General features: G+C 51.7%; 1 protein-coding gene across 1 annotated transcript; it reads right to left on the bottom strand.

Moving 5' to 3' along the window:
* Positions 1 to 393: 393 nt before the first annotated feature.
* Positions 394 to 10,091, bottom strand: LOC144169386 (uncharacterized). Its single transcript, XM_077698505.1, has 2 exons — positions 9,899 to 10,091; positions 394 to 1,345 (listed from the first exon to the last, which is right to left on the bottom strand). The coding sequence occupies exons 1-2, from the start codon at positions 9,981 to 9,983 to the stop codon at positions 447 to 449; spliced, it is 984 nt and encodes a 327-aa protein (XP_077554631.1). The 5' UTR covers positions 9,984 to 10,091; the 3' UTR covers positions 394 to 446.
* Positions 10,092 to 10,944: the final 853 nt, after the last annotated feature.

Below are 10,944 nucleotides of genomic sequence, written 5' to 3'. Positions count from 1 at the left end.
GATGACTGTTTACGTTTGACCTTTTGGCTGTCACTTTATCAAAAATTCACCTAGCGAGCTGATTTAACTTGTAAAACTATCAGAACAGCAACGCGATAACGCAAGTATGGCCTTTAGAGAGCCACCTTGTCGCGTAACTTATCTAGGTTTATTTTGCTTGTATGTGACAATAGTAGGATGTAAGGAGCATTCCAAAGGGGATTCATCCGTATTACAACCTACCGGCTGAGATACGAAATCTAGATACTATGTTACAAAGATACTATGTTACAATGGTCACGAAAAGAGGTAGATGTCATTTAGGGGTTTCGGGACGTGCACGCAGTAGTACGAACATGCGCTTGTTACAATAAGGAAATGAGCCAAAACGAAGTGCTTGCACCTCCGCACGTATCCAGGAAAATCTTAATGTGATGTTTATTACATTTTATACATAGGGGTGGCAGCTACGGCTTCTGGATAGGCGCTACTTTCTGGGCCTCGCTACGAGACGACTTGGCGGGGATCTTAGTGCTCCAAGGAACTGCCAAGAGTCCATTCATCTTGCAGGAGCCGTGAGAGGTGTCGCACGTAGTGCCTTTCGGGCAGCAGTGGACGTTGTCTTCGCAGCACACGGCGTTTTTAAGCGGACAGCAGCTCCATGACCCATCGGGCGACGTGCAGCACGTGTAACCGTCGGGACAGTGATGAATTTTGTCGGAGCACGGTACCGTGCGTGGCATGCGGCGCCGCAGCGCTACGCAGCCCCCGGAGAATGTGCACGTGTAGTTATCTGGGCAGCAGTTGATGCTATCGGGACACGCGAAATATTTAGGCGGGCAGACAATATTCGCCGAAGACTTGCCAACGTAGGTGCTGCCTTTCAAGCCAGCTACGGTGGCCTTGACCGGTTTCGCATGTTCTTTCTTGAGCAGCTTCACTGGTGCCAGTTTAGGTGTCCCGACTTTCGGTCTGGCGCATAGCCCTGCAGCCAAGTCGCAGGTCGTTCCCCTTGGACAGCAGTGTTTCCCGTCGGCGCAGCACACGGCATCCTGGGCGGGGCAGCAGGTGAAGTTCCCTGCTTTCTTGAAAGACTGCGGGCAACACGTGTGACCATCGAGGCAGACGTGTTCACCCTTGATGCCGCAAAGTGCGTAACCTGTTGCGGATTTTTGGGTGGTGCTGCCCGGGTTTCGAGGCAGTAGTACTGTTTGGACAAATGCTTTTGCGTTGGGTTTGCAGGCATCTGTCTCGTTGTCGCAGCTGTAGCCCGCGGGGCAGCAGTGCTCTCGGTCCGGGCAGCAGACGGCGTTTGGCACGGGGCAGCAGGTGTACTTGCCGCTGCTCAGCTTGCAGCACGTGTCCCCTTAAAGAAAAACGAAAAAGAAACGTTAAAAGGGTTATTTCTTTTAGCAAGGATAGGTAAGTACGCAAAATGCGGGCACACCGATTCCTACTTGCCCTATCTCATATGCCCGATGTTATTACCCCTCCCGCTGCGAAAAAAAAAAGAACAGAGGAGTTGATGGGTATCGAACAAACCACTATCATGAACGACCTAACATAAAGAAGGCTTGTGCGAAACCATTACCACCATCATGATGATGATGACGGTAATGGTTCTGCATGTGCCTTTGTCACGTGAATGTCTACTACATCACTATAGCATTTGCACGGACTTCCAACCACTTGTCCTGTGTCGTTCTTCCCACAGTGCAATACGGACGACGACCGAAACAGCGCTACATAATACTTCAAAATAAAACGGTGCGTTTGTACAGGTGCCCGCCGAGGCGGCTCAGTGGCTAAGGCGTTGCGCTGCTGAGCACGAGGTCGCGGGCTCGATTCCCGGCCGCGGCGGCCGCTTTTCTGATGGAGGCGAAAAAGCGAAAACGCCCATGTGTGCGAGATTTCGGCGCACGTTAAAGATCCCCAGGTGGTCGAAATTAATCCGGAGCCCTCCACTACGGCGCGCCTCATCGCCTGCGTTGCGTCGGCGCGTTAAACCCTGCAATCAATCAATCAATCAATCAATCAATCAATCAATCAATCAATCAATCAATCAATCAATCAATCAATCAATCAATCAATCAATCAATCAATCAATCAATCAATCAATCAATCAATCAATCGATCGCGTTTGTACAGGTGCTACTATAGGCCACACATTCGTTATGGAAATAGGGTTTATTTCCTTCCCTTTTTTTCCCGCGAACCGTGGTACGTCACCCAATGGATCCATAAAGTAGTAGTTTCGTAATCAAGACGTGTGACTGAAGGTTGTCTGACCCATCTATCCCCGTTGTTTCTGATGGAAAATGATTCCATTATTTCTTGGATGTAGTTTTCTTTGTGTAAGAGCTGTAGTCTTGTCAAAATTCGGCTTGGATGCCAGCGGCCGGCAGTGCAGTAATATATGGGAGTAAGCAAACACCTTGCGCCTTCACTGATGTACAGCCGTCCACACTTTAGCGGTATCTGGCAGACGAGTGTGCAAGAGCATGGCTGACTCACATATTCAGTTCTTTTAAATTTTTTGGAGAAATACGGCGCATGAACGAATCAAGATGATGACGTAGGGGCGCACACAGACAAGGCGCCAACAACCACAGGTATATTGCAGTGCTTATCTAAGTGAGGCGAAAAAAAAGTAAGGTCGATGCATACTTTGTAGGGTGAAACAACAAAGGCTTCAGGCCATTGGCGGGACCACAAGATTACAATGTATGTCTCTGAATCTCTCTGTTGAGGAGTGCGTGCGACCAAAACCACACTTACACACATGTCCAAAATTTTTAAGTGTATAATGCCGCACATATCCCTCGTGTAGGCTGTTGTAATCCTACCGCAGTTATTAAAGTGTGCCCGACATCCGCCCGGGCTGCGGTTTCTAGGTGGCCCGCACGATTTTTATGGCTAGGCTTTGAGGTAATAATATAAAACTGTGACTGCTAGCCACCTATTTTCCTGTGTGTGCTCATTCGTCTTCACCTTGTCTCGCCTACAGCGGTTTTTTCCAATTCTCAGTTCTTTGCTTCGAAGGAAAGCAGGCTTATCCATCTTATTTGTGGCCAAATAGACTTGGCTACCGCGGTTAGGCATTCTTCGACGCACCCGGTCGTGTAGACTCCTGGTACATGTAGACTGACTGTTCTGGACACGGCCACTTTGCCCGCAACCCTTCGGGAAAGCTCAAGGACGCATTTGAACCCCAGTTTCACGGCGATTTTTTTGTGTGTAATTGTACTTTCTCCCCCAGAATCGGTAGGCCTCCTTTACTGCGTTTATTATCTTGACTAGAAGGTAAAGTTTGCGGTGCGTTGTTCCGCAGGAACTCGATTGTCTGTGAAGCTACTCGGTCCCACTGGCCACACTGCTTGTTTACTTGTAGTGGCAGCTCCAGCGACATCGCTGGATCGAGCGCCGCTCCTCGCGCAGCAGCCCGATGGACATGGACACAGGCTGCGTGGCCGCGCGAGCGCACGAGGACACGGGGGTCGTCGCACTGGTGCTGACAAAATAGAATCTGGTTTTGCCTTGCGACGAACGGTCGTCCTGCCTGAGGCTCCTTCCTCTCGCCCGACATAGCGCCCTACAATTGGTGACCCTACCGAACACGCCACAGAGGTTAATGTAGAGCCATGTCCCTCGACAACCAGGACTCAACCCGTTCGCAAGAAGCCGGCTAAGCAGTCTCAGCCTTGACCGTTCGGCTTCCGCAATTCTGGGAGCGCCACCCGACGACCTGGTTTCTGCAAGCAGAGGCGCAATTCCAGCTAGCTCGGATCACCTCTCAAGAAACCAAATTTCTCCACGTCGTCGGAGCCCTTCCGCCGACAGCCGCAGAGGAGATCTCCGACATCCTCACTTCGTTCAACCACACCCGCCCCGCAGCGCCTTACGACCAGCTCAAGGCTGCACTCCTGGAGTGCACAGCTGCTTCGGAACGCACGCGCATCCAGCAGCTTCTCTCCTCCGAGGAGCTCGGCGACCGCAGGCCAAGCCAACTGCTACGGCACATGAAGCAACTCCTTGGCACGCATTCTCACGCCATGGATGACACACTGCTGCGTGAGCTCTTCCTTCAGCGCCTACCTTCCAACGTCCAAATGGTCCTCGCCACTGCCGCAGCCATGGACCTGCAGGCACTCGCCGCGCTGGCAGACAGTCATAGAGGTCGCCACCCCCTTTTCTCAAGTGGCCGCGGTTGCATCGGCTAAGCCTCCGTCTCCTCCCTGCCCCAGGAACCCCGCTTCAGCGTCCAGTGAGTCCGCCGCTTCATCTAGACTCGACAGCCTTTGCGATCGTCTAGAGAAGATCATCGTTGCCGCAACACGCCGCGATGTCTCGCCGCAACGTTCCCGTCAACGCCGTCGCTCGTCGTCGCAGCGATGGTGCCCAGAGCGCCCACGCAGTGAATCGCCTAACCCGGGCATTTGCTAGTCTACCACCGGCGTTTCGGCGCTGATGCCCGCCACTGCCGTCTGCCCTGCGCCTGGACGGGAAACGGCCTGGCCGACCGCTAACGGCGACAAGCGATCTCGGCCCAACACAGGAATGTGGCCTCTTTCACGTCACCGACCGCACCACCGGACAGAGGTTTCTCGTGGATACCGGTGCCCAGGTTAGCGTTTTGCCCGCTACACGCTCGGATCGTGCTACTCGTGCCACCTCGCATTTACAAGCAGTGAACGGCACGCGCATACACGTCTACAAGCAACGCTCACTCACTTTAAACCTGGGGATCCGCCGAGTTTTCCGGTGGTTTTTCTCGTCGCCGACGTTCGCACCGCCATCCTCGGTGCCGACTTCCTCGCGAAACATGGCCTTCTCGTCGACCTAAAGCGGTAGCGACTACTTGATGCTACCACACTCCTCTCAGTGCAAGGTGTGTCAGCGGAGGCAGCCGCTAATCTAGCACCATCCTGTGCTACAGTTGCCGATGAACCGTTCGCCACCTTGCTGCGGGACTTCCCAACCGTGACAGCACCACCTGACTGGACTCAGCCTGATCGTCATGACGTCCGTCATCACATCATCACCACTGGCCCTCCCGTTTTCTTTCGACCACGGCGGCTTGCGCCTGACAAGTTCAAAGTCGCCCGAGCGGAATTCGAGCACATGATGGAACTGGGCATCCTCCGTCCATCATCCAGTAACCATGCATCACCACTGCACATGGTGCCCAAGAAAACTGGTGACTGGCGCCCCTGCGGAGATTACCGGTCCTTGAACACCAAGACCGTTCCTGACCGCTATCCGTTACCCAACCTCCAAGACTTCACCGCCACTCTCCACGGGGCCACGATATTCTCTAAGATAGACTTGGTTCGTGCTTACCACCAGATTCCCGTGGCAGAAGAAGACATCCTCAAAACTGCCATCACAACCCCATTCGGCCTGTTCGAATTTCTGCGCATGCCATTTGGACTCCGCAACGCTGCACAAACATTCCAGCGTTTCATTGATGCCGTCACACGACAGCTACCGTTCGTCTACGCCTACGGTGACGACATTCTGGTGGCCAGCACATCCCTGGAAGAGCATCTGAATCATCTTCGCCTTCTCTTCGAGCGTCTCGCTGTTCACGGCATCGTCATCAACGTCTCCAAGAGCGAGTTTGGTGCCACTGCCCTCGATTTCCTTGGTCATCGTTTGGACACCACTGGCATATGTCCAATCCCCGCCAAGGTTCATGCAATCATCGACTTTCCCAAGCCAGCGTCAGTGACAAAGCTCCGCCAGTTCCTAGGGCTGGTAAATTTCTACCGCCGCTTCATTAGGAACTGTGCCACGCTGCTCGAACCTCACGACAGGTTGCTTTCCACCAAACGGTCATCCACTTCACTTGATTGGGACGATGCTGCTGAAAGGGCATTTACGGCCATCAAACGCGCTCTCGCCGACGCTGCACTGCTGGCTCATCCAAATCCGAGCTTTCCGTTGGCACTCATTACCGACGCGTCAAGTTCTGCCGTCGGAGCTGTCCTTCAGCAGCAAGTTAAAGGTGCATGGCAACCGCTAGCGTTTTTACCTCGCTGTTCGACACTTCAAAACATCACCTCGAAGGACGCACGTTCACGATCTTCACTGATCACAAGCCACTCACGTTCGCCTTGAACCGCCCTACACTCCACGAGAGGTGCGTCAACTAGCATACCTCTCGGAGTTCACGTCCGACATCCAGCACGTCAGTGGTGTGGCCAATTCCCCTGCAGCCACACTGAGTCGCATGGACGATGTAAATGCTATTTCACCAGGAACGCTGGAAGCAGTTACCGACCCGCTTGACGTACAAGAACTGGCTACGACTCAAGCCAACGACAACGAGCTCTCCCGTCTACGTGGAGCACCTACCGCACTCAAGCTTGAAGATGTACCGTTTCGTGGTGTGACCATCGTCTGCGACACGTCCACAGGTGTTCCTCGACCCTTCCTACCTGCCTCACATCGTCGCCGCATGTTTGACGCCATACACAACATGGCCCACCCCGGCATTCGGGCATCTCAAAAACTCATTGCGTCCCGCTACGTTTGGCCCCGTATGAACGCTGACATTCGAGACTGGGTACGAGCCTGCACGCTGTGCCAGCGTTCAAAAGTCCAACGCCATTCCGTTCCCTCTGCCAAGCCATTCCTCAGGCCCGATGAACGTTTTTCTGTCGTTCACGTTGACATCGTTGTCCCCCTACCCCCTTGCCAAGGTTACCGGTACATTCTAACCTGTGTTGACCGGTTCACACGTTGGCCCGAAGCCTGCCCTCTTCCCGACATCACGGCCTCCACAGTAGCTTCAACCTTTGTGTCTACCTGGGTGTCGCGCTACGGATGCCCTTCCACCGTTGTCACCGATCGCGGCCGGCAGTTCGAGTCATCCCTGTACACCGAACTACTGCGTCTTCTCGGAACGACTCGTCTGCGAACAGCTGCGTACCACCCGCAGTCGAACGGCCTTGTGGAGCGCTTTCATCGACACCTCAAGGCTTCACTCACTGCACATGGCTGCCCCACCGAGTGGGTCCAACGGCTACCACTGACGCTTCTCGGAATCCGGAGCGCGTACAAAGTGGACCTCTCGTGCACGTCTGCTGAGCTCGTCTACGGTACACCTCTGCGTTTGCCAGCGGACTTGTTCGACGAGTCTCCGCAACCTGTCCCTGCAAGTGAATACGTTGATAACCTACGAGAGGTTTTTCGACACCTTCGGCCTCAGCCCCACGCCTTGCAAAGAACTCGACGACTTACACGCACCCTGACCTCAAAACTGCCACGCATGTGTTCGTGCGCTACGGACCCGTCCGAGGACCACTGCGCCCACATTACCTCGGCCCCTGTCCAGTCGTTCAACGTCACTCGACTATTTCGTACTGGACATCAACGGCTCTCCAGACACCGTGGCAATCGAACGCCTGAAGCCCGCGTACTTCGAGCCGCCCGAAGCCACTTCGTTGGAACCTGCTCTGCCCCCTTTAACAAGACGACCTCGGCGTGTCCACTGGAAACATGCATGACTTTTTCGCTCGTCACTCCCGCTCCTCTCTTGGGGGGGAGCCCTGTAGCGGCAGCTCCAGCGACATCGCTGGATCGAGCGCCGCTCCTCGCGCAGCAGCCCGATGGACATGGACACAGGCTGCGTGGCCGCGCGAGCGCACGAGGACACGGGGGTCGTCGCACTGGTGCTGACAAAATAGAATCTGGTTTTCCCTTGCGACGAACGGTCGTCCTGCCTGAGGCTCCTTCCTCTCGCCCGACATAGCGCCCTACATACTCATTGTTGGGAATGCGCGTGCCAGCAAGTTTCTGATAGTGCTATTGTTCTTGTCAGCACTGAACAAAGACACAAAGTCGCAAGAAATAATGGAGGTGCCTTTTTTTTTTTAAAAAAGGTGGAAGTGTGTGATTCGACTGCCATTTCTCTCCTGGACTTCGGGGGAACGGCAAATAGAGCACGCTCCATGAAAAAAAGAAAAGAAAATATGTGATTTTCGCCTTCCTAAAATACCACGAAATGACCAATGCGCATGCGTGGCATAGTGTCACCTGTATATGCGCTGTATTTTCTTAATAGTTTTCCATCAGAGGTGTGTTTTCGTCACTCTGGTATCGCTGTCAGTGCTACTCCATAGCAAAATATTAATCAATCGCACCACGTACTGTACACCTTGTGTCGTCCGAATCCATTACTTACTTCTGGATTTTACTATCCCATTCCTCAGGCGAGATTGCTCTGTGCAACAAACTGCCCGTCCTGTCCAGGCGGTGCTCAGATATCAGCTGTTATTTCCATCCGCCAAGTGTCTGGTTCAGCTGGAATATTTTAATCATACTAATTCGAGCTAGGATGTCCGCTACACACGTTTGTTCCCTACAGATGATCCTTCATTTCGGTTTTCCTTCGTTTCAAAGTGTTGAGGAATACTTCCACTTTCTGCCCGTAGGTTCGCGAAAGAAGTAGCCGTCATTTAATTGCCATTGCACTTGTGACAGTTCTAAGAATCAGTGGACTCAGTGAAAATAGTATTCGTCGAGCTAGCCTCCCCCAGTGGCGAAACAGTCACCAGTGAGCCGGGCCACTCTGCGCGGCAGTATAAAGAACTCTCAGCAACATCGTACAAATGACTCCGGTCTACGGCCAACGTGCTAACATGTAGAAACTCCGCAAAATATTCAGCACCAAGCAATTTAACTGCAGAAGTTCACAATAGTACTCGCAGCGCAAAACTCGAGGAAGCACCCAACGGCGTCCGATCGGGCATTATTATCAAATTCGCGACTCGCCAGAGGTGGGTAGGTTTTATCAACGGGGGTGGCGGTGGGGGGGAGGTCACTGTCATCCTGCCTAGGATCAAATAGCTACCACTAGAAGTTATTCTTGCCTCGCAAACCATGTGCACCGAACTTATGCTGTTTCGTCTTCTATATCAGCCATATCACCATGTCCCAGAAGAAAAACAAAAACACAGAAAACCATTGGAAGGTTATGTGAACTTCTCTCACTGCATTCCAATGTTTTGTTCTTATTTCTGAATATTTGTTTGTTTTTACTTAGTTGTTACTAACATGTCCTCCCTGAGTTTTTTTGCTTAGTCCTCCCTACCTGCAATGAAGCCCCGTCTACGCCACTGTCCCAAGCTGTAATCAGTGGGAATGCATGCATCCCATGTCGTACCCAACAGCGACTCGATGGAGCACTAACTAGACTGTGAATCGCGTCATGCCTGACGTACTTTGTGTTTAATTAAGATATCTTAATGCAGAAGCATTCACTGTCCCATTGGACGAAAAATCTGGGGTGCGGTGTCTGTAGCAACAAAACGCCTCCTAACCTACAAATGTGTATTGGACAAGGCTTGTGAAAGCATTACATGACAGATTGAGAGAAAAAGCCGTCGTCCGTCTTCGGAAGTTTGTAGCAGCGAAATGGCTGCGCGCTCTGCAGGCAATTCATTGCGGCAGGCAGCGCGTACCGTTTCCCTTATTGTCTGTAGCATCTACATCGTTGCAGTAGTAAAAGGTTACCCCGCAGCATTGCTTGACGACGTTACTCGCAGTGAAGCACTCTAAGGAGATCATAGCGGCGTTCAAGTAAACAACATATCATGCTTTCGCATTCACACTTATGTGCTTGACGCTCTTTGAATTTTTTGGATTCGGAAATCGGTAGTCGGATAGGCGAAGAAATGTCTAGGACGAAGTTAAGTTGACGCGAACCTTCCAAAACCAAATCCCTCCGCTTCTAACCTCCCCGCCTTGCACATATCACCCTTCTGCAACACGGAAACCCACAATATAGGAGATTTTAGAACGTAAACAGTTCTAACCTTGTTTGCTGCGAGACTGCGATACACATCTGATAAGAAACGCCCCCTCTTCTTTTTTTAATGGTGGCCTAAAAGCATACGATGTAATGCGTCCTCACCAGTGTCGCAGAGGGATCCGTCCGGGCAGGTCTTGCTGGAGACGAGCCCCACGAAGAGCACCAATATGCAGGTTTTAAGCCCCATCTTCTCCGGTCGCTGCACTGACAGAAGGGAAGCTGTTGCTGCGCACGTCGTTCTGGAAGCAAACAGCTCACTGTGAAGTCGAAACTCGAAGCCCCGCAAATGCCCCCTGCTATCGGGGCTCTCGCACGGCGGCTTAGATAGAACGGCTTTGATAGGCACAGAGGACAGAAAGCCTCCCCCAGATAGGAAAAGGCTACGCGATTCTTTTTGCAATACGAGCACCGAGAGTTAAGTAAATAGAGATTGAAAAATAAAAGAAAACTGTTATCGTGCTCGGTATTAGCAGAACGATGATACAAATATCGATATGATTGACAGAGGGATTTCTATGCTTAGGCTTTCAAGGTGAAAGGAGAGCGAAAAATAAGCATTTTCTTGCTTTGTGAGCAGGAGGATGTCAGGGCCTCCACCCCGTGGGAGCCATCATTAGTTTAAGAGTTTCTTAGTTTTCTCTCTCTCTCTCTCTCTCTCTCTCTCTCTCTCTCTCTCTCTCTCTCTCTCTCTCTCTCTCTCTCTCTCTCTCTCTCTCTCTCTCTCTCTTTTCTTTCTCTCTCTCTCTCTCTCTCTCTTTTCTTTCTCTCTCTCTCTTCTTTCTCTCTCTCTCTTTTCTCTCTCTCTCTCTCTATCTCTCTCACGCCCGTACACACGCCCGTGAAAACGCACGAACACTAAAATAAACATAAATGTGCAGAAATCCAGAGACTTGTCTCTGTGCGTAGCATTCTTACGCCGCTTGTCTTCTTTGTTTTTGTAGTCAGATTTGGCCGCGGGTACCTAAATACACTGAGTTATTTTATTGTTTTAAAGTTTTCCTTTGTTTATTTTCGTCGAAGGTGTACGCTTATAGCGATAAATTGCCTTACTTCTCCAATTATATATTTTTGGGCAGGTGCAGGGCGTAGTGCAGAGTTGGTCCGTTTTCGAAAATTTTTTAATCGCATTTCCGGCGTCCTTTTAAGAT

The sequence above is a fragment of the Haemaphysalis longicornis genome, unplaced genomic scaffold (genome assembly GCF_048455015.1).
Source record: "Haemaphysalis longicornis isolate Haplotype H1 unplaced genomic scaffold, Haemaphysalis longicornis Haplotype H1 scaffold_2, whole genome shotgun sequence".
Lineage (NCBI taxonomy): Eukaryota > Metazoa > Arthropoda > Arachnida > Ixodida > Ixodidae > Haemaphysalis > Haemaphysalis longicornis.
This window is presented reverse-complemented; position numbering and strand designations above follow the sequence as displayed.